This window comes from Propithecus coquereli, unplaced genomic scaffold (assembly GCF_000956105.1).
Source record: "Propithecus coquereli isolate 6110/MARCELLA unplaced genomic scaffold, Pcoq_1.0 Scaffold70, whole genome shotgun sequence".
Lineage (NCBI taxonomy): Eukaryota > Metazoa > Chordata > Mammalia > Primates > Indriidae > Propithecus > Propithecus coquereli.
The window spans coordinates 136,089-161,103 of NW_012153063.1; the positions used below are offsets into that span (position 1 = coordinate 136,089).

General features: G+C 36.5%; 1 protein-coding gene across 1 annotated transcript in view; it reads left to right on the top strand.

The window, feature by feature from the left end:
• PARD3B (par-3 family cell polarity regulator beta) overlaps positions 1-25,015 on the top strand; it is a 443,996-nt gene that overhangs the window by 97,859 nt on the left and 321,122 nt on the right. The window contains exon 10 of the mRNA XM_012661223.1: positions 6,187-6,231. Coding sequence (XP_012516677.1) covers positions 6,187-6,231 — 45 coding nt within the window. The remainder of the gene's footprint in view (positions 1-6,186; positions 6,232-25,015) is intronic.

The following is a 25,015-nucleotide window of genomic DNA, read 5'->3' on the forward strand; positions in this document are numbered from 1 at the left end:
TATATATCTATTATAAATCTATTCTAAAATAAAACATTCATTAAAAAAATACACTGTGAAAAAACTGTCCAAAATGAGAATACGCACACTTACATATATACACACTTCTGAAAGTATAATAGAAAACCTCAACATTGGAACTTTTGAAAATAGAAAATCTCAACAGTGAAAATTTTGAAATATATCAAATCTGAGAAACTGGTTATATGAACTGAGTGGTCTACAAGTAGTAGTGAATACCATATTTTCATTAAATGTTTTTTCCAGTATTCTTTAATGAGCTAAAGACAATAGTAGGAGAACATATGAAAAGTATTAAATTTTTCAAACTTCCTATTTAAGACTTTCTAAAGCATGTAGAGAAAGGGAATTTTAAAGTGATCACTGAAGAGTTGTGAACATATGGATAGTTGGATAATACTGAGGGGAATGGGCCCCTCATTTTTACCCTGTGGCACCATGGCTAAGAGATAGATGCCTTATGATACTGGAAGAAAAACATCAGCTGCTGAGTTCTGATTAGCGTATTGTCAGAGCAGCAACATATCTGAATGGAGCACAGAGCTTTTGGGGAAGCTTGCTAAGATAAATGAGATGAATTTTTGCACCATTATTTTGCACTAATTCCCTAACCCCTTTTTCAGCAAAACGCTTGTTTTGTTTTTTATAAGGTTCTGTGGTTTTTTTTTCCCAAGAGATGAAAGAATTTTTTAACACATAAAAATTCACAGTGATGAAAACCCAAAAAATTCTCCCTAAGGAGAAACAGTATGCCAAATAGTCATTGACATAAGAAAACACTATAAATTAATGCAGTAATAGTTCATCGTTGCTAAGGAGGGTACTTAATTTACAACTTGAAACAGGTTTGCATTCCTTAGAATTCTGGAAATCAATCAGTTTCACAGAAATTGATCTGTTAAAAGAGAGGAAAATTGATTCTTAATATTGGCAGCTACATCAATTTTTTTAAAGTTCTGAAGGAACAACTCTTGGAAACAAATTTATTAACCATTAAGGAATAACTTGATATTTAGCTTCCTAGCAAACTATCCAAAGAGAAGTATTTATGGTCTCATTAGAAGATAAAATTTTATTGTGCCAAACATCAACTTCAAAATTGCAGTCTCTATTATGTCAAAGATATGAAAATCAAAACTTAAATGAAATGGAGCTGTCTATTAATATGTAAAAGAGCAGCATTGCATCATAGAGTGCTACTTTGCATCAAAGTATATCAATATGAAGTAGTGGGAATCTGAACACATTTGCATATTCCTTATTCGTGACACAGTGTTGGCATTCTCAAAAAGAATAACTGTAGCTGATGGCAATGTTTATCTGAAGAAATTTGTGCATGTTAGCAATATACCATCTTCTGTCAGCATAAGAAGAGCATCTGGGCCCCATTAACTCACCAAATCTGCCACTGTTCTGCAAATTTTTATTAAGCAAGTGCAGTCCCTAATAGTCACTTATGTCATAGAATGCGTATCAAATGCTGTCAATAAGCAAGGCGATTGTTTTCCCCTAGTGAGAATGCATTTGAAGGGTATAAGAAGGTCTGACAAAAGAATAAAACACTTTAAGTGATCACTATATTAATATAAATGTGCCCTCCTGGGAAGCCAATGCATGTAAGTAAGTATTATGTGCACTTTAATGTTTGCCACTAACAAGTTCTCAGAGTGCCATCTTTTTCATGTATTTTTTTCACATATTTTTCTTCTCTCAATTCTAACAGTGAACCTGGTCGAAATTAAATGAAAAGACACAGTCTGTTTATCCGCACTTTAGAAAAAGATGCCATTGGCATCAGGCAGTTCTAATTAGCTTCAAAGGCCCACAACCAGAGAACTAGAAACATAGGCCATCAGGCTGCTGCATGTCCCAAACAAGGCTTCCCGAATGAGAGGACGCACCGGGAAATTAACAGGCATCCAAGCCAAAAAGTTTCCTCTCTGTTACGCACCTTACGGTGATTAAATCAAATAATGTTCATCAATCTTGTGTTGAATGTCAGGAAGCATAAGGTTAGTATGGAAATCCTATTATCTAAATAAAACCCGAGAAATCTCAAGAGGAGCACGTCCATGGTGCCCTCTAAGTAGGTAATAATGGTTACAATAAAAATGTGTATGAATTACATCTTCAGAAAGACTCAACATTTCATTGACATTTCTTCAATTACTGTAATATCCCTTTAAGATCATCAAGAGCAAGTAGTACCAGTCCTTGGGTAAAAGTGAAGAATAACAAAGGGAAAGTAATAGGCTCTAAAACCTTAAAAAGAAAAGAAAAGAAAAGAAAAATCTGTCATCAGAAGCAGAAGAAACTTAAGCTTTTGACTCATCTTACTTGATGCTTTTAATACTTAACTATTTTGAACCATTTTGGAATGGAAGACCTTTCCCACATCAGGCCCATTCATTTTTCCATCTCTTGTAAATAAGTCCTTTGTTTAAAATGACGCATCTGTCATAATTCATATCGCTACCATTCCAATCACTGTGCTATCTAAATATTATGTATTGAAAGTACTAGACTTAAGCTCCTGCCCCAAGAGATAACTTTAATAGTAGCTCTAAGGTAATGTGAGTTATAAAGGAAGTTGGGTATTAATTATAACACTTGCCATTTAAAAAAAACACAGCTTGATGGCATGTGTAATTTTACCTCATTTTCTCATTTGCTACTGTTATTTAAATTGCTTCTCAGCACTAAGCATGTGTATAAAAGATGATTGTTCCAAATTTAACCTTTTAAATAAAATGTATTATATTAATTAAGTCATTACAGCTCCCTCTCTTTTCTATTATGTTTATTCATTTCTCTTCTGTCCTAAAGATAGACATCTGTGTCAGTGAATATTTTGGAGGAAGACCTTTAATTTTTATGCCTATCACCCATTTGGATTTTCTACACTGTTTTTTAAAATAGTTTATATTAGTGTTCTAGAGAATTTCAAATTGTCAATTAAAATAATGATAAGTATTCCTACTAGAAATAATAGACATTATTCAGGCAAAAAGTTAAGAAGGTGCCTTGTTAAACCTAATTTAGCTGGGGAATTTACAAGTACTTTAATCAGCTTAGATTTAATTAAAAAAAAAAAAGACCAAAACAACAAAAGCCTTACCTTTGTATGAATCCCTTTTTCAGAATAACTATACATAATAAAACCGTATAGTCTAGTGTGTTTTCTTTGGCTTTCTTCCACTGCAAGATGAACTAGGAGCCAGGTAAAGCAGGAGGTGATATCTGCTGTGGGTGTGGAATGATCCATGAGATAACAATGTGGAAGTACCTAGCACCCTGCAGAAGCATGGTATGTTCTCAATTATTTTCTCCTTCTATTTCTACATAATCCTGAGCAAGCGAAATCATAAACACCACAAGCATCATCAAATTCATCACCTTTACCACTCTCAAAGCTTCCATTTATGAAAAGTTTTCATTTATTGAGAATTATGTACCTGGCACTATGCTAAGTGTTTTTGTGCATTTCTTTTATTTAGCTGCGACAACTCCCTTTGTACTGTTTTTATCCCCATGTTTTATATGGGGAAACTAAGATTAAAAAGAGCTTAGTAACTTGCCTGGTAACGCTGGCGTTCAACCCACATCTGTGTCATTATTAGCTATCGTATTATTCTGTCTTTCTCTTTTGTTTCTCATTAATGATAATGGCAATAGTTAATATGTATTAAGCATTTACTATATGATCTTCTAAGTACTTTGCATATACTTACACATGTAATCATCATCACAAACCTAAGGGGTAAGCAATATTATCCTCATTTTCTGTATGATGAGGCGGAGGCACAGAAAGTTAAAATAGCTTGCACAAAGTTTCCCAGCAAGGATTCTAATTCAGAAAGATGATTTCTCATCTATGAAATGGGAAAGACTATGTTAGCTTGAACCTATTAGAATTGTAGATTTCCAAACATGTTAAACAAAATTATAGTTAATGCTTAATATTGATCACCACAGAAAGATTTCTATTAACAGCATATATTCAAATAAAAAAAATAATTTTCTGGCATATAGGTATTTATGTGTTTTCTTATATTTCATGCTACTGGTCATTCTTCAAATTTTTAGATAGTAACTCTTCTATGACTCTTATCACAAGTATAATGGAGTGGTTAAGAGTGATAGTTTAATTTCTGGCTCCTCCATTTAGGGGGTGTGTGTCAGTTTCTTTCTCTGTAGCACGAGGATGATAATAATAACAATAATACCTACCTTTCCAGGTCATTATGAGGATTAAATGAATTAGTAGATACAAAATGCATAGAACCCATATATTACAAGTGCTCAAGAAATATGAGCTGCTATTGTTATTTTTAATCATTATTATTGTTTTTCAGTATTTTCCTACTTACACTGTAGACTCCACTGTAGTTGTTTTTAGGCCTGAGGAAGAATTTGGCTCACAATCGGTGTCTGATAAACATTGTCTGACTTACTTCCCAACTGGAAATAAAGCAAAAAGTCTAACAAGATTTTTAAGCCGTTGAGAACAGAGTAATCACAGACATGTAGTGCTTCCATCTAGACAATAAAGAAATGCAGCTGAGGGAAGGAGGGCCAGGTGGCAGTGGGAAGATCGTGCCGAGTAACTGGATCAGTTCAACGTGACTGGATATTGTGGGCAAATGAAAGAGGGACGTGTTAGTCTGAGAACAGTCCAGGGTTTGGGAAATGGAGGAGAACCTCCTTCTAAGGAAGTTTCCTTTCACCTTGCTTCAACCCTTGAGCACTTGAGTTTTATAGACTAACATAGACAGTGGCACGTGGTAAATAATGACCAGCTTTTGTCAAATATTAAAGTAGTAATCCAAGCAGAGACACTTAAGATTAATAACTTTGCGTCTGTGCTCATGAAGGACATTGGTTAGTAGTTTTCATGTACTGTCTTTTCCTGATATTATATCAGGGTAGTACTAGCCTCATAGAATGGGTTGGGAAATCCTCCCTCCTCTGTTTTCTGGCAGAGCTGCTGTAGAATTGGTGTTATTTCTTCCTGAGGTGTTTGGTAGAATTTGCCAGTGAAGCCATCTGGACCTAGAGTTTTCTTTGTGGGAAAGTTTTCCTTACTCATTTTTTAAAAAGGTAACTATAGGGCTATTCATATTATCTATTTCTTCTTATATAAGCTTTGGTAATTTGTGCCTTTTAAAAATGTATCCATTTCGTCAGATTTGTGTTAATCTAGGATTCATTTTCCCCCACTATTGAGGCAAGACCTTTCTTCATCTTCTACCTCATCCCCCTGAATTATGAAGTTTTCTACTCCGGCTGCTGGGAATAGGCAGTATTCCTAGCCCTGTGTGGACTTCAGACGCTGTTCCCTTTCCACTTTTGCATGGTTCTTTGCCCGGTCTCGAGTAATTTCCTCACACACCTGTGCTCATCAGTATTTAACTGAATATGGGTTCTCTGAGGCTGTCAGAGAATTCTGCATTGCTCTCTCCTCTCCTGGTCTCTCCTCTGCAAACTCTGTCTGCCTTGGCTTCCCTGGACATCTAGGACCATGTCCTTAAGCCAGGGACATCGTGCGTTCTGCCTATGGGTCCCCCTCCCTGTGTAGCTGCCTGGAAACTTTCTCCAGACAGTAAGCTGGGGTAATTGTCGGGCTGGCCTCATTTGTTCTCCCTCTCTTGGGAGTCACTGTCTTTGTGGGCGGATGTCTAATCAGTTGAATGCCTTTGTTTCGTCTTTTTTCTATTTTTTTAAAATTGTTTCAGGGGGAATTACAAATCTGTTCCTTTTACTCCATTTTAACCAGATACAAAGTCTAATCTTTAAGTATTGAATATATGTATGTTATTATACTCAGAGTTTTATTATATTAATTTATTATACATCTCTAGTTTCATGAATTTAGTTTCTCTTCTTTTAGCCATGTGAGCAACAAAAAAGAACTGAAAGTATTGAAAATTAAGAAAAAATGATCTTATATTTATAGAAGGTCTAATAAACATATATTTCTTCATAGTTGCCTTTAAAATGTCTAATAAAAATCAGGTACCCCAGGGTAGGCTAGGAGAAAAAACTTCCTCAAATCATTGCCAGTAAAAGATTTAATTTATTGTGAATCTATATTAATTTATTATTCAGAAAATGTCTGATTTACAAGCAGATCTGATCCTTGTCTCTTTTACTTCTTGTCCTCAGTGCCAGATGAAAGCAAAGTTCATTCATTGGCTGGACACAAATTGGGTAAGATATTCCTTGTAACTGACTTTATTTTCCCTCTTCCTGGAAATCGCTGGCTGTGTTTTAGTAGCAGTTGGAACCTGTTTCTATCCACTATTCACTGAAAGGCTTTCTAATTAATACATGCGATGTCTCTGACTTCCACGAAGATGAATTATTGCTTGGCTGTGTATATAGTGGTATAATGTATGCTGACTCAAAATGTTTGAGAGGAAAGAATAAAGGTTTCCAAAAAAATAATTATAAAACCAAAAATCTTAGACCTATCTTCCAGCTGAACACTTAAAAAAAAAGTTATAAATAAAGCCCAAAAAAGTTGGAAATTCCTTCCCATGATGACTTTCACATTAAAGCGGCAGGACAAAGAATTGCAGGGTAAGAAAGACATGGACATTTCTTTTCCTCAAGAAAGAATAGGCCGGGCTTGGTGGCTCACGCCTGTAATCCTAACACTCTGGGAGGCTGAGGCGGGAGGATTGCTTGAGCTCAGGAATTCGAGACCAGCCTGAGCAAGAGCGAGACCCCGTCTCTACTCAAAATAGAAAAATTAGCAGGGTGTCATGGCACACACCTGTAGTCCGAGCTACTAGGGAGGCTGAGGTGGGAGGATAGCTCGAGTGCAGGAGTTTTTGGTTGCAGTGAGCTACAATGACGCCACTGTACTCTACACAGGATGACAAAGTGAGACTCTTGAGAGAGAGAGAGAGAGAGAGAGAGAGATCTTTTTGCTTGTCATCGAAAAGGATTGTGTCAGAGATGACTGTATTATCTTTCTTTAGACTCATGAATGAGCCCTCTCGAGGTTTCCTAGGAAGCCCCCAGGATTTCTGAGGGTCTCCTCGTTCTTTTTCTATTACGTACGAGGTACCTTCACTCCTAAAGCCAAGCTGCAGTAGCCTGCCTTCTACTCCTTCATCATCATTTATTCACATTAGTTGAAAACATTTAAAGCTACTAAGTTAGTAAATAATTCAGAAATCCATTTCTTGTACGTGTACATTATTTTGGGGGAAAATTACCCATTTTACTCCTAGAATTGCCACTCCAAACAACAGAAGGGTTACAATTTGTTGGCATCCCTCTGTTTCTGAAACAAAGAAATCTCTCCCGTCACCGAGCATCTCCTGTGTTTATGTGCCAATTATGTTTTCAGCAGTACGTGGCCTCGATGCCTCATTACCTCCATCATGTTCTGGGGCGAGATTATGATTTTTTTTTTTTTCTTTTCTTCTTTCTCCAGATTCTCTAGTGATAGCAGCAGGGAAGGGCTGGTTCACAACTCTTAGATTTTCTTTTTTTTTTTTTTTCCCTGTTCTTCCTAATAAAGAGTCTAAGAGGTTAGATTGCTGTGAAAGAAAAGATGTCTGTGGGAGTGATAAATTGCAGCATGCTGCTTGTTCCCATCTTCCACTTCCATTAAACTCTCCACCACTGGAAATATTTTTAGGAGCCTGAGAAGGAAGTTCTCATGACCAAGGAACCCCAAGGATGGCCTGTATTATTTTCATCTTAAATGAATCGTACTGCTTTTAGTTCTCTCACATATATTAATACGTGAAGATTAAAGCCTTTTTTTTTATACACTGGGATAGGCTTCAAGGTAAAAAGTTGAAGTGATTTGATTTTTTAAGAATGTTTATCAATTTGGTTTTGAAAATGAGCAAATAAGCTTTCTGGCTTTTTTGGGGGAAGTCAAATCTTGCTCTACTCTTAATTTAAGAAATTACTGTTAGCGGGTAATTAAAAGTTATTGTCACTCTTTTTAAATGAGAACATTATCAAGTTTAGTATTAATATATTGCTATACTATTTTAGGTAAATTTGAATGATCTGTTTTTATGTAGTATAATATAAAAATATTAATAAAGAACTACTCCAAGTACCAAATTTGAAGTAGTAACTTTTCAAAATTAAAAAATGAAAGTCAAAAATGGCAGAATTATAAAGCTGTCAGATAGGTTCATTATAAAATCTACATGGTGACTTCACTTTAGCTGGTAGATAGAAGTAATTCCAGAAGTCTTTATATCACATCAACCGCACAGTATAAATACATTTGATGTTTTAAAGAAGATTTCTGTTACAGTTATTCCAACCTTTACTATACTTTATGTTTATAAATATTTTTATATCTTATCACTACGTAATTGAGTTTTTCATTGGACATCTGTGGAAATACTGAAAAGCAACCAGAAACTTGGTAACTTTGGAGCAAAAGGGGCATGCAATGAAGAGGGGCAGTCACCTGAAATTATATATTCTGGAGCTACATTAACTGAGAGTGTCCTGTACAACATTAGAGACATTTGTGAGAAAACACAGAGCAGTGTTAAAGAAAAATATGCAACTAAGGTTATAAATTTATGCACTCCAAGAAGATACCCTTCCCCAAGTTTTTACATTTCTTTTTTTGGAAAATTACTCTTGAATTATAATGATCCTCAGGAATTCATCCCTCACATCCAAAGTCACTCCCCTGTGTGTGTTGCATTTATGTAGAAGAATGTTTTATTGTTATTATTGTTGTTGCTGATGGTAGTGGTGGTAGCAGTAGAGAATTAAAGGTCCTCTTGATTCTGACAACCTCTTTCAGTTACAAAATCGTTTTAAAATTTCACCTAATATATAACTATAGTCAGAATCTGCCACAGGCTGTCTGTGGCCACTAAGCAAGTTGCCAGGTTGTATTTTAATTTGTAAAATTCTGAGATCATACTTTTCTCACCAGTGTCAAAAGGGATCACTCAACCTCTGTTTGTTGCAATATCCATTCTTCCCGAGATCCTTTCTTCAGAATATTTAGGTAAAAACATATTTTTTTATCTGCTAGGAAGAAAGTGTATCTCTCTCTTTCTCTTTAATTATACAAATGTGGGCAGCTTTTGTACTATCCAAGACCAACAGGAAGTTAAATTAAATTGTGTGTGCTGACCTAACTCTGTCATCCATCTTCTTATTTGAGATGATATTCAACATTTTAATAAATTCATGTAAGTTAAAACTTCTTCTGAGTCAGCTACTTAGTGTGTAAAGAGCCATTTCATGCCAAGTTCCATCTGTTGGTCTGGCTTGGGTACCTCCCAAATTTGTGACAAAAATTTTGGCACCCTTTGCTTGGCTTAATCTTTAAATGGTTGATTCCTTAGAGCTCAGATCAAATCAAAAGCCCAGGTAAGATCTCTAACATTTTTGGCCCAAAATGTAGCATTACCCTCACCCCTTCTGGAATCAATCCAGTATTTCTGAGACTCCTCTAGTGACCTATTTCAGAGGCTTACCCCTGACAGTACATTGCATCTCATTACCCTGGCAAGGAAGACAGCAGGATGACTCTCCTGTTTCTAATGTTGTGGAGTCCTGCTTCACATATGAGAGGTGTTTATGTCTATGAAATGGTGAGACCTTCCTAGAGAACTTATAAATTATCTTTCATTTGCCTCCTTTAAGAAAAATCACAAGTTTCAGAGAGCCTTGGAAAGCCAAAAATGTCTTTACCTGTTTCTCTATCCCACTAATTGAATTCTGACAAAATTCAAATTGTAGCAATGTATGAAGAAAAAAAAAACCCAGAAAGGTATATATTTTAAACAATAAAACCATTTTTTAAAATGACAAATCTTCTTAGGGAACATTTGAATCAAGAGAAAATGACATCAAATTTGACATAGCTTGTATTATATTATTATTATTAGACTTTAATTTCGGTTATACTCAGAGTCATAAAGTATGTCTGAGAAGGAATCCTTTCTTATTTTTTTTTCTATATACTGAACCGATGAACTGACAATGAAACCAGGAGTTTAAATGCTCCTCTGCATTCAGACAGAAAGGGCTTATAAATTTTACTTTTTTTTTTTTAGTGTCATCGTCGTCTTCTTCTTTTTTTTCTTTTTTGTTTTGATTTACTGCTTGGAACTGTTTTAATATGTATTGACTGTCTGCAGAGATCTTTGCTGACCCAGCTCTTTAAGATGATGCAGCACTGAAGAAAGCCGATGAGTTCTTCTTTATGAGCTCTGACATATTAATTAGCAAAATGGACTAAAAAGCTTTGCTATTTCTGTTTTAATTTCTTATATTCTCAAACACCTGTCTATATAGCTGTAAAACAGGCGAGTCTGTGAAAGTAATGGTTGGCAGTAAGTCCAGACCTTTTCTGAGACAAGTTTATCAATTAATGAGCAAGTACTCATTAAAAATCTAGGAGGATATCTCCGTATGAGGTGTCTTGCAGCCGCCAAGTATGGTTGATACCCTAATGCCGTTTACTGATGAAGAAACTGAAGCTCAGGGCATGTAAATGCTTGATCTCTCAACTGATAACTAGCGGGATTAGGATATGAGCCTAGATCTTGTGTGGTAGAATTTATGTTTTGGGGTAATTCATGTTCCACTAGTATGTACCTAATGACCCACAATCCCAAGTAACTGAGAATATAGAAGAAGACACAATCCTTATGTGACTGACACACACATATCAAGATATCCAGTGAATCCCATATACCTTTTATAACCTCAGCCAGCTAAACAGGGAACACAATAGTTATAATTTCTCCAACAAACTTCTGTCTTTCAGTGAATATGAGAAGGGCACCTAATCTGTTTACGCTTGCCTTTGTTTCCTTGCACGCATGTATGCATGCGTATATGTGTATGGATGTGTGGGCCAAGTAGAGAGATATACGAGAGAGAAGATGTGCATGTGACATGTATGAATTACAGCAAAGGTGCACGTGCATTTGATGTGTATCCTTATAGTCTGAAAGTTTAATATGCAAGATGCTACTCTGGCAGACCTTTATATTCTGTTCTAAATGCAATGTGTATAAATTCCAAATCTAGAATGTTTAAATGTGGCCTAAGAAATTTCTGGATCCTTGCAAAAGAATAGAGCTTTTAAAAACATAAGGTGATTGGATAGTCACTTTAATATAATAATAATGAGTTATTAAAAGATATTTCATAAATTTTGTTGAGTCAGCATTCTATGCTTTTTAGAATATCAAAATTAAAATAGGCATTTCGATTTTGGAACACAACCATGGCCATTTTTTATATTCGAGTCTTCTAATTCGTTTGCTGTCTTTGTGACTTTTTGTGGTTATTCTTGATGAGAAACTAAAAATTTAAAGTTAATGGTTAGTGGAACTTGAATTCTGTTTCTTCCTTCATCAGTTGGTTAAGGTATTACAGCATGGTTATTCGTTTGGATAAACGTCTTTATTGGGTACTTTCTAAGCTTTTGTCATTTGTTATGTTGGATAAATATAGCTTTAGACACTTGAAATGTGTACATTTCCCACATGCTCCAGCTTAAGTTTACATTTCCATGAGATTCAGGAAGTTATCATAAAAAATTTAGTGATATGTTCAGGGTTCTTCCTATACAAACTTAATTGGGAAAAACCTCGGTAGTTCCTACATTGAAAAAAATTGCTGAATAATGTGGTCCCTGCATCAGTGAATTCAATGAATCAAACTGAATTAGAAACAAATATCAGTCTTTTTAATAAGACTTTTTACTACTTATATATAAATATTGAGAAGGTTTGGGTATCTCTGAAATTCATGGGAGTAAATAAAGAGACATCATATTTTTCCAAATCAAATTTCAAAATAAATTATTTTAATTCCACTCGTGTTTATTAAATGCCCACTCTGTGACAGATGTTATGTTAAGTGCTAGAGATACAAAGTGAAATAAGACATGTTCCCTTTCTTAGAAAAATTGTCTGTAATGTGGTAAGGGAGAAAGAATATAAATGCCTAATTCAGTATTGGTTTGGTAGCTTCATGCTAAAGAATTCAATGCAGAAATATTGCTTGGTTGTTCTTGGAATTGAGAATGGATGTCATGTTTCAGAATGGAAGTGTTTCTCTAGCAGGAGCTGGAAGCTAAATATTAACGGAAGTCTGCGATATAGAAACAGTCAATGAGCTAACACATTTCAAGCATATGGGAAGTTATGCAAACATGAAAGTTCATGGTATATTCAAGAAACTTTAAGCAATTCACCATGGTGGAAGTACAAATGGAGAATGACAAGATACCAGGTTGAGCAAGTCCACAGAGGTAGACCACAGGGGTCTCCTACCAAATGAAAGAGCATAATTTTATCCTACATCCTCAGACAATCTAAATGGATTGAGGAAGAAAAGTGATCACTTTTATTTTCTAGTAATACCAATCTCTTGGCTGTGGGGATTTGAAGGCAGCCCCCCAAAAAAGCAAACTATTGTGATAGTCCACATAAGAGATGATACGGACATAAATTTAAGTTATTAGCAATTGGAGTGGAAAGAAAAGTAAGAAATATTTAAGCAATAGAGCCTTAAGGCTTTTTGTTGGTTTTTTTCTATTATTATTAAATTTAGTGGGTGAGTGAAAAAGAGGATCCAATTTGATTGTCATTGTATCAGTCAGCTATTACTACAACTATGTTGCCTAATAAAAGCAACAGTAAACATTTACTTCTTGATCACATATTTTTAAGGGGACTGGGATTTGTGGAACTCAGTGTTTTGCATTTGGCTCCAACCTACAAGTTAAGACCAGGTTTTCTGCATGCGTCTTTTATCCTCCTTGTCCAGTGGTTTCCTGAGGCATGTACTTTTGATAACAAGAATGAGAAGATGGAGACAGGGTAGATGGAGAGGAAAGCCGTAACCACGTGCCAGAGCCTTCACGTGTTAAGTGAAGCGATGGCACAGGCAGTAGGGGCACGGCTACTTGGGCACAGAGGGAAGGGTGCAGGCTGGCCGGAGCTGCGGAGTAGGGACTGCCTGTGGGTGAATGAGAACTAAGGAGGAAGTTGGGTCCCCGCCCAGCCCTGACCTGCATGATATGGGTATGAGAAGCTTCAACTGAGAGGGCTGCCAGCGAAGCAGAATTCTTAGTGGAGAGCTAGATGTCAACGAAGGCGAAAGAGCAGGGGGATTTTCAGAGAGTAGGTTGAAAGTGGACAATATGTTGTCAACTGTCGAAGGACAGTTGGACTCAAGAAGGCCAGGTGGAGGAGGCTGGAGTGGAGGGGAAAGGTGGGACTATGAGTCGCGCTGGAAGACGTACAGATGGTATGAGGCCAACAGCACAGGAAGGAACAGAAAACCGCGTCTCCGATCTTGGAAGTGACGAGGATGGCGATAGTGATGGGCCTGGTTTGTGCAGATGGCTGGCTCTGCAGTTGCCAAGAGAATTCATCCTAACTCTTCCGGTGAATAGAGAAAAGGCTTGGTCCAGTTTAGACTCCGTGGTGGCCTGCGTGAATTATTTCTTATAAAGGTCTCCTGTCTCTGATGAATATGAAGATCAAGAATTTGCAGGAGAAAAATGGTCCCAAGGTTACAGAAGTTTGAGAAGGTACCTAATTTTCACTTGGTTTAGAATTTGAGAGGTGACTTCAGCTGGAGTGAGTTTCAGTAGACAGGAGAAGAAAAAACAAAAAACAGTATGAAGTGGCTAGAGGAGGAATGGGAAGTGGAAACCAGCTAACATGATGTTTCCAGAAATCTAATATTAAGAGAAAGGAGAGAGAATATATCTAGAGAAGATAAGAAAAGTTGTTCTTATTGTTCTGTTTTGTGTTATTAATGAGAAACACTAAACCATGCTTATAGACTTAAAGAAAAGAGGTATTTGTGAGAGAATGGAGAAACAGGAAAGGGGAAATTGTTAAAGGAATAGTATTAAGAATATAGTTTTGTATTAATAGTAGTTGGCATTGGAGAGGACGAGCCTAGATTGTAGGGAGAGTGGTAGGGAATGCCTGTGTTATAGGTAAATTTGTAGGTAGAGAGGGTAAGAAATTACAGATATTAATGGTCTCAATTTTTTTGATGATATCAAGTCTGTACATAATGATACTATAGTGTTGGCCAACAGGCTGCCCAAGAAAATAAGAAACACTATAGATAATACATAACCTGTATTGGGATATGTTTAAGTCACTGAAACAAAATAGGAAAGAAAACTATGAAAAATATACTTTACACACACTACACTCAAGGGTTGGATTACAGATGAGCTACAATTTTCCCCCACACTAAAGTGTTTCTTATCTCTTGCAATTAGATTTCCAATTATCTACTTATGGTAGAATTATAGATGTTAGGGCTAAAAGGAAGCGTTATATAATCTCTGGTAAAACCAGAGAGGCCAAGATAGGGTAAGTGACCCTCACCAAAGGCCCAGCTGTTCAGCAACAGACCTGAGGCTCCGTTCTGTTGACTTCTATTTCAGCAATCTCTTACTTTGTGAACATCACAACTACCAGTTTTGCCTGTTTTAGTGACCTAAACTGTCATTAAAATCTTCAAAATTTCCCCAAACTCACCATGGATTATAGAAGGATATATTTATTTGGGACAGCACTAGTAATTTTTTCTTTAAACTTCTCCCACTAAAACTCACCAGAATTGAATAGGCTTCTAAATATAAAATGTCTGGATTTTGCTGAAAATTTATAGAGTTTGTAACAAAATCTGTTTATAGTTGCTATTCATTATACTTTTTACTTTTATTATGATGTTATCTTTCTTTCTTCCTTTAAATATATATGCACAGAAGAAATTATGTTATTCTGAGTTTTCATAGAATTTGTTGACATGGCTTATTTTGGTACACGTTTGTCCCCTTTGACCTTTTATATTGATATTTACATTATAAAACTTAATAGCAAAACTCTTTATTATCCTGTCTCTCTCATTATTCATAATTTGACACTTTGGAGATAAAATTTACTACACTTAAGTGGGCATTGATTTAGAAAATTTATAGTTTCTAAAATTTGTTGAATTGTTTGAATAAGCAAAAAATAATTTTATAAGGAGAAGAGGGTATTTCTATGTATGTCAAATTCTTCCAGTGTGGTTGAACTCTCAAACTTCACTATCCATGGAGAATATGTGTCTCATATGTTTAGAAAACAATGGTTTGGAACTGACAATTCTAATAGTGCTTCTAAGTGTCAGAGTGAACATCTACAGGAAAAAATGTTATTAAATGATTACATGATGGTTCATAGACACAAACTGAATGTTTGACATCAGAACTTTGCCGTAGGCTGAGCTATCTGCACCCAATTTGGATTAACCTTGCAGCTGTAGAGGTGCAACGATAGGAGCCTCAGAAAGCAGCGAGTGACATAAAAATCATACTAAAATGCCATCAGCAATCAGAATATTATTGTATGAATTTGAATTTACCAAGGGTAAAAACAAATCATTTTGAAGTTCTGATTTTTCTTTAATTTGGGGGATGGGCACACTTATAACTTTGATTCAAATGGTAAAAAAGCAATTTATGTAACCAAAACATTTGTAACCCTGTAATATTCTGAAATTAAAAAAGAAAAAAAAAACCAAATCATTTTGAAAACATAGTAACTATGAACATTAACCTATAATTTGAGCATCCGTTCTATCCTTTTTCCTTTATATTTGTCTGTAGGCTCCATCGGTTAACTTTTTGCAATGAGAATATTCCAAGAAAATCATTAAACTGTATACCTACTTCCTTTAAATAATGGCAGCCCTTTATGAAAAATAGATTTCGAAAAGGATAGAAAGTTTTTCGGTTCGTATCTAATTATTTTAGAAAGGTTTACATTGAGACAGTGAATTTAAAATCACTCTTCTAAAGGAAGATATTTTAAGTGTAAATTAGTTGTAGAGAAAAAACAAACAAACCTGCGACACTCTGATTCCAATGACCTGGAGAGAGGTTATAAGCTACCTACTTGTGAAACCTTCTATTTTAAACTTCTATGGAAAATCTAGTCTGCCAGTGTTCACTGAATGGCTCAGTGGTTTAAATCTTAAGTTTCCTCAATTAAAAATTAGCCAACATATAATATTGGAAGTACAAATGAAAAGCCCAACCTGGGAAATCTGAAGATGAACTCTTACATAGTAGAATTCCCAACCTATGTTGAATAATATAAAATATGTCAAAACTGAAGTTTTATTTTTAAAATCTGATGAAGGCATAATATTGCCAACTAATGGTGAGAAATATTTTAGAATGTATTGGTTTTGATAATATTGGTATAACTTTGTATAAGGTGAGTTGTGTGTGTGTATATATACTCAAGAGTTTCCTAAAGGAGTTGAATACTGTTTTTTTGGGGGGCAGTGAGAGGAAGGCAAGCATTAAAAGCTGTATATTTCAAGGAGGATATTGCCTCCTTACAATACATTCATTTCTTCCTACATTTAGGCTCCATTAAGGTGTTAAACTTGAATATCTTTAACAAGTCAAACCATGCCCTCTGTCACCTCGTCGTGACCTGCTTTTTTAGCCACCATCACCCTCTGCCCCACCTTATCAGTTTCGTCTGTCTACAAGTTCCCAACTCACGACTACGCTGTTGTAGTCTGACCATATCGTACTCCTTCATGCCTCATGGCCCTAGCTGAACTCTTTCAAGGCCCTACCTCCCGAGAAACTTTCCCCAGCTTCCTCAGGTGGAGGTCTCTTCTGGTGCCTAGTCTTGTTTGACTTCAGGTATCTCTAGGCTCTGTTTGTATACATTTTAAATTCTCTCACGCTTGCTTGTCCCAACTCCCACTTCTGCTCCAGAGCCAGTCAGCCCTTGTAAGTGATGGGGGGAAAAAAACAGTTTTTTTCTAATCTCACACTTTCGACACGGCACAGAACACTTCACTTCTAGTCAACAAAATGTGGTTTCCCAACACACACACACACACACACACACACACACACACACACACACACCCCACCCCCAGTTCTCCAAATGACAGCAATTGAGTGTCTTATAATTCAGTTCAATTCTAACACTATCTCCCTGGATATAGAGTGAGATCCTGTAACAGAGGGAATGGCCTGGAAAAAAATGGCAAAAATATTTTCTGTCTCTAAAGCCTGCATCCCTGCCTCAGGCCAGTGGTTGGGAGGGGCAGAGTGAGTCTTTTGTTTATTTGTGCAACAGAAGATGGCCCAGCTGGACCTGGTAAAGGGAGATCCTGGGCGGAGGTCACAAGATTATCTTCAGGAAATGGGATGATCAGAATCATCAACTGTAATTGGCTGAAGCTGAGAACCCATCCTTTAAAAGCTCTGTTATTTCTGCAAATGTTCAGGAAATTTGGGATTTTGAGATGAGGAGTTCTACCATATTTCCTCCTTTTCCGGCAAAGTAAAACTCTCTTTCCTTCCTTCTCAAACCACTTGTCCTCGTTCTTTGGCCTCATGGACAAGTGCCGAGTTTTCGGTAACAATCCCACAGGTCAAGGGCACAGTCCACAAGACTGCCCCCAGTTCAGATGCCAGTTCCAAGTCTCAGTTTGTATTTCTGACCAGCCAGCTATAATTTGGGGTTCCCATGACTCCCTCCTTGGATCTAGTTAATTTTCTAGAGCAGTTCACAGAATTCAGGGAAATCTTGACTTTTGCTCACCCATTTATTGTAAAGGACATTACAAAGAATATTGATGAACAACCAGATGGAAGAGATGCATAGGGCAAGGTATGTGGTGAGGGTCCGTGCCCTCTCTGGGCATACCACCCTCCAGGCACCTCTTGCTTTCAGCAAAGAAGTAGCTCTCCAAACCCTGTCCATTTGGGATATTATGGAGGCTTTATTGAGTAGGCAAGATTGATGACATCATTGGCCATTGGTGATCAACTCAACTTTCATACACTTTTCCCTCGAGTTGGTCATGGGGTAGGACTGAAAGTTCTAACCCTCTAATCACTTGGTTGACTCCCCTGGGGAGCCACCCCCACTCCCACCCATCCTGAGGCTATTGCAAGGAGCCTTGAGTCCTCTCATTAGCATATAAAAAGACACATCATTTTGGAGATTCCAAGCGTTTTAGGCGGTGAATGTCTGGAAATGAGAAGACCAAATATATATTTCTTATTTTATGTCACAGCTCCTAAGATCCCTCTCAGGCTGTTTCTTCCATCTCCTTTGATCAGTAGTCATGACTCCCTTATACCAATAATATTCCTGAGGCCCACTTTTTTTCACAGAGGAAGGAGAACCCCCTGTTATCTACTGCATTAAGGAGGAGCAATGATAACTCATTTATTAAGCCAGTATTAATTGAATAGCCACCTACGTCAGACTCTGTGCCAGGTACTACAAATACAAAGTTGTACAGAGTATGGATTCTGCCCCTGCGGTTCTCATAGTTTAGCAGCAAAAACAGGAGTGCAAACAGTGAAAATACCATGTGTTTGTCTACAGAATACAAAAGCATAGAAAAAGTAACTGGTTACTTTTATTGAGAGGAGGAAGATTAGGGTTGGGGACTTGGGGGTCAAGGGGACCTTCTGCTTTTTCTGTAGCATTTGAATGTTTACATTGAGACTATTTAATGTACTAATTAGATTATTTATAGATTAAAAATAAAGACATTTTAAACATAAAACAACACATGGTGAATCTAGTAACAAATACTGTACAAATGGGAGGATTTACCGTGAGGATTGGCACAGATTATATGCAGAAAAAAGCACCACAGGAAAAGGGGGTAGTTTCTAGTTTCTGGGAAGGAGGTGAAAGGCTGAATCCCTGGGTCATACCGGGCATCTATTTGGAGAAGTAGTTCAGAAGAAAAGGGAATGGAGAAAGACTTGACCATGAGACCCTTCATTTATTGGTTGCCGGAAAAAGAGCCATAATGAAAAACGTACTTAGGAATATTAACCCCCCTGTCAATTTTTGTTATCCTAGAGGGCAGGAACTTAGTCCTTGTAATTTATTTAATAAGGCACCTACATGATGCCATGTATAAAAAGGTTCTTTTTTTAGAGGTTCATGATGCCCAACTATATCCAATAAAAGCAGACTTATAATAAGAGGGCTAAAGAAGAATATGTAAAAATGAAAGCAAATTACTTTTTACATCCCGGATTACTTTTCCTTGCTAAAATAAGCAAATGTAAATTCATTCCCACTCTACTGATAATTAGAAACCACACACCCACACAAAACAACTTACAAATTCCACCCCATCAAAACAGAACAAAGCCATTCAAAGTTACCTTTTGAACAAAAACCCTTTTATTAACCAGTCAATTAAAAAAATGTGGATAAATTTTTTTAGCTGGGAAAACCAAACCAAAAAAATAAATAAATAAATTAGTTTTGTAAAATACCATGATATGCCATAAGTGAGTTGTTAGAGATATTAAGAAATGTTGGCATCAAACTGGTGATGGAGGCATTTTACTTGATGTACTAATAGGCCTTGGAGAAAATGCAACTGTTGGTTGATTTAGTGGTCTGGTGGCTCGTGACCCATTTTAAGTGGTTTACATGGGGGCAAACATTTTTTATTTTAAAAATTACATATTTATATTAATGTGTATTAGTAAAACACTGGTTTTCCATTTACAGTACTGCTACATGTTTCTTGTAAACAAAACTTTTTTTTTCAAGACAGTCTCACTCTGTTTCCCCAGCTAGAGTGCAGTCATGTTACCATAGCTTACCGCAACCTCAAACTCCTGGGCTCAAGCCATCCTCCTACCTCAACCTCCCAAGTAGCTGGAACTATAAGTGCACGCTACCAGGCCTGGCTAATTTTTCTATATTTTTTAGAGATGGGGTCTTGCTCTTGCTCAGGCTGGTCTTGAACTCCTGACCTCAAGTGATCCTCGTGTCTTGGCCTCCCAGAGTGCTAGGATTACAGGTGTGAGCCACTGCACCTGGCCTAAATAAAACTTTTATGTAACAAGAATGAGTTATTTTAAAGAAAAATGTAAGGAAATAACAGTATAAAATGCTATGTGAACATGACAAAAAATTATGAGGTGGTAACACAAATCAAAGTGTGAGGAACACTGATCAGTCCTATAAGTTTCCATCAGCATTTCCATAGTTTCTATCATGTTTCTTTGCAAAGTTAGAGAATCTTAGTTTGAGAAAAGTGTCTCCACTCTGAGACCTTCAGGATATGTAATGCTGACCCCACACTCTGGTCCCATTTCCTGTTTGTAGTTAAATGTCTTCAATTCTGGTTATACACTGGCTTTTTCAGTGAAAGAAATGTCTGAAGCTTCGCCTGTTCCTTACTATCGATTTCTTTCTGTCAGTCAAGTCTAACTCGAGTTATATTTTCAAATACATTCCTCCAACAGGCCATTTCAATGGAGAAGGAAATATAACAGATGCAATGTGATATACTTCCATGTGGGCCTGGAAAGTCTTACCAGATGCACAGGCAGCCTTGACTTTCCATTTTCTTAAGCCCTCACACTAATCCCACAAGAAATCAGGTTGATCCCATGGGAATACATTCGAAAGCTTTACTTCCCACCCTTGCCCAAGCCACTGTCACCTGGAGAATGACAGGCCCACCTGGCCCATCCTCTTCTACATTCCCTACAGTTCCATTCTCCAAAGGGACCTTTGGAAAACATGGATCAAATCATGTCCCTCAAATGCTTAAAATCCTATGATGGCTTCCCACCATTCCTGGAAAATAATCCAGATTTCTTACCATGGTCCACAAGGCCAATCCTCATCTGCCCTGCATACCTCTCTAGCCTTGTCCCTATTGCTTCCACCTCCTTCAAGACACTTGTGTCTCTTAAACATGGCAGCTGTTCTCACTTCAGGCCCTTTGCGCATGCATTCTGCCTGCTCGGAATGAACTCCCCTCCCCCTTCATGTGTCTCATTCTCTCTGATTCAGTTCTCATGTCAAATGTTCTTTCTTCAAAGATACCTTCCCTGCCCACCCCACCTAAAATAGCCAACAAGAAGCCAGTTGCTCTCTTTATTTTCTTATAGCACTTATCACAGTCTATTGTTAATATATGTGAGTATTTACATATGTATTTAAATATGCCCCCTACTGTGTAAGTCTTTTTTTTTTTTTTTTACCTCCAGAATGTGAGCTCCACAAGGGCAGAGACCTTGTACCCCTAGTTCCAGCAGCAGTGTCTGGCACACAACAGGCATTCTTTATTCAGGATTTGCTACATCTTATTTCTTGATATGTCTTTTTGCATACTTTTACTTTCAAACTTTTCATGTTCTTATGCTTTATGTGTTTGTCTTGTACTAGCTAATAGCTGGATTTTGTCTTGATGTTTAGTCTGATAATCTGAATTGTAACTGGGGTTTATCACATTTACATTTATTTTGATTACTGGCATATTTAGATCTATGTTTATTATTTTATATTTGAACCACTTTTTGTTGATTTTTTTCTGTCTTATTGTAGGGTGCATTGCTTTTTTTAATTCCACTTCTTTATACTAATTTGAAAATTTTGTACTACATTTTATCATGCACATTTAAGAAAAATCTAAAATTAGTCCATACTTAATCGTTCTCCCAAACAATACAAGGAACTGAGATCACCTTAGCTTTCCTTACCTCCTTCCAATTTTTTTACTATTTTCCATTTTGTTTTCTTTCTTATTTTTTGATGCCACAAATTATATATTAATTTTTATGTTTTATGCATTCAACATTTGTTCAGACATACCTAAGTGTTTACCAGTTTCTTTTCTTACCATTTTTCTTGGCATCTCAGACCTTCCCTCTGGAGTCTTTTCCCTTCTTCCCAAATTATGCCCTTCAGACATTCTTTTAATGATACCCTATTGATTACACTGTTTCATTTCTCAGAAAATGTCTTTTTCATGACAACTAGTTTGTTGAGTATATAATGTTGGGCTCACAGCACTTTGAAGATGTTGTTCTACTGTCTTATGACTTCTCCTGTGAAAAGTCAGCCATCAGACTAATTGGCATCTCTTTATCTTTGATCTGTCTTTTCTCTCCGGATACTCTTAAATTCTCTTTGTCTTTGTGAACTTCCACTACCGTCTAGATTTTGTTACACATTTTTTTATATTATCCTTTTTGGTATATGGTGGGCCTCCTATGGCCATATATTAATGTTTTCATAATTTCTGGGATATTATCTGTTAATATGCCTTTTGCCCATTCTGTCTTCCCCCTGTTGGAACCCTTACTATGTTAGTAAGACTATTTAGTAGCTATGTCAGACCATGCTTTCTCAGCCATGTCTGTTAAACCCTCTTTCATACTTTTCCCCTTGACTCTGCATTCTGTTCTGAGTACTGGTTGAGTATCCCTTATCTGAAATTCTTGGGACTGGAAGTATATTGGATTTCAAATTTTTCTAAATATTGGAGTATTTGCTTATACATAATAAGATATTTTGGGGATGGGACCCGAGTCTAAACAAAAAAAAACTCACTTACATTTATATATACCTTATCCACATAGACTGAAGGTAATTTTATACAATATTTTTAATAATTTTGTTCATGAAACAAAGTTTGTATATATTAAACCATCAGAAAGGAAAGGTGTTCTCTTAGCTACCCATGTGGAAAATCTGCGGTTGTCTGTCATCATCATAATTCCTGATTCTGAATTTATATGCCACCAATAAATAATCATTTTCTTACACTTATTCACACATAAATAAATAACAGTAAAAAATATGACATGTCATTAATACAGTGAAAAATAATGCATTCGGGGTAACTAAGCAGCACAGTAGCATCACCAGAATACCTGGATCAGTGTTAAACAACAGCAAAAGCAAGCAAAGGCATATTGGGGAATATTCCACTAGTAGCATCATGTCAGTGCCCAAAAAGTTTTAAATTTGGGGGCATTTTGGACTTTGGATTTTTGGAATAGAGATGCTCAAACTGCACTAATTTTTCCAGACTTATCTTCTAGCTCCAATTCAGCATCTAAATCTCTTCCATGTTTCTGCTGACTCTAATTCGTGATGATTTTTTTCTTTATGCATTTGATAATTTCTGTTTGGGAGGTTGTATTTGGTTAACTTTAATACATGAGAATCCTGGGGATCCTGACTTGCCTGTGCTTTTCCCCGGAAAGGATTTAGATTTGCTGCTTCTCAGATACTAACCTGGAATCACTTTCATGTAATTTCTTGGCTGACAGTTTAATTGATTGAGAGAAAATAAATTTGATTTAATACCTCTAAGAGGTGAGTCTTCTGGTTGCAAATTCTCAAAGGGATATTATTAATATTAATCTCAAAGTGATTATTATTTTTTTATTGTTATTTTTCCTATCTAGAGGCAAGACAGATTTTCTTGGACTTACTTTGCTTAGGGAAGCATATTTGGCGGATGGGGTTTTTCATCCCACTCTACTACTAAGGTTGTAGGTTTTTTGTGGGTCACTGCTTTAACTCTCCTACTTTTGACCTTGACTCCCTGATCCTCCAAGATACCACCATTGCATCACCCCCCGCCCCCAGGCTTCACATTCCGAGTGTCAGCATTTCCCTGAAAGGTAATCTCGAACTCCAGGTTTGATTACCTACCATCATTCACTCGTGGTTTTTCACTTGTTTGTTTTCTGTTTGCTGAAGGGCTTTGTTTAAGGATTTCTCTTTATTTCCTATGAACAAATCAATGCATTTACATGTATATTTATTGTAATTTGTCCAGGATGTATTTATATTTTATCATCAGGATTTTGAGAATTGATATATTATTGGAAGCACAAGTCTAGAGTCCAATAATTGTTTGCTAAATTAAAGAATGAATGAATTATTATCCTTTATAAAGAGCTGAATTCAAATAAACCACTGGGCCTAATGCAGGTTAGAGCACACATGAAGCCAGGCATGGTTGTATTTCACTGGCTTTGAATCATTTTTGACAAGACAAACCAACTTAAAATGCTCCTTAGAAATACATGGAAAGCCATATGACATAGGAACAAAGTGGAAGATGATGTCCATAATATGCTGAGAAAGTTTGAAATGGAAAATTCCCTTCAGTAAGAAACCACATAATAAAAAGTTCTAGTTATATATGTAGTTACAAGCTATGGTTTATTACTCTGTCTAGAGATTCTTATAATGATTCATTATTATAGGAAGAAATAAAATAGGGTTCACAGAGGAGCTTTTATCAGATTATAATGTGCCCTGTCGTAAAATGGGGAAGAAGAGGCTTATCTGGCTATTTGTCGTCACTGCCCATATGGACCATGGATCAGAAACTGATTTAGAATTCCTTTTGAACGCCTGGAATGCTCTTCAGAGTGAAGTTCTTGTCATTACCACACTCGAATAGTAGTGCATGAAAAGACTATTTAATAAGTTCTTTAGGTACTAAAACAAATCAAAACCAGTCCTGTTTATTCTAACAAAAGCTGTCCTCTCATATGTTCTTCTTTTTTGCACCAAATGATCATTGGTTTTGTCATCTTTCTGAAGTCTAGAAATCCCGTAACTTTTGCGGAATTTTTGTGTAATGTACCAGTTATGCATGACTCACGTTACCATAGAGTAGGTGTTATGATTGACTGAAGGAATGACAAGAGAATTTGGATGAAGACAGCTCATAGTCATATTACTTTGCTGTTGGAGTCGACAAGAGTTAGGGAAACCCCATCATTTCTCTGGGATACTACCTTAGTCGGTTTTGGTAAAACAGATGATGTGCCAGTAGTCTATTGTGGCTGAAGAAATCAATAGGCTTTAATTTTTCTTCTTTTCTTAGTGCCTCTTTATCCTTTGTTTCTATGAATTAGAATTTCTGGGCATCGCGTCCAGGACTGGCATTGCACACACAATACCCTTGGCTCTAAGGAGGTCGTGAATTTGGATCATTTCCCAGATTATACATCTGCCCCTCTAGCTTGCATTTCAGAGCATATGGCAGTGGCAGAGGGGGCAGATTAGAAATCATCTCTGCATTGCTTCCAAAGCATAGGAAAGGAAAAGCACCCTTTTAAACAGCCATAAAGTTGTTACTTGAATGTTAAAAGAAACTATTT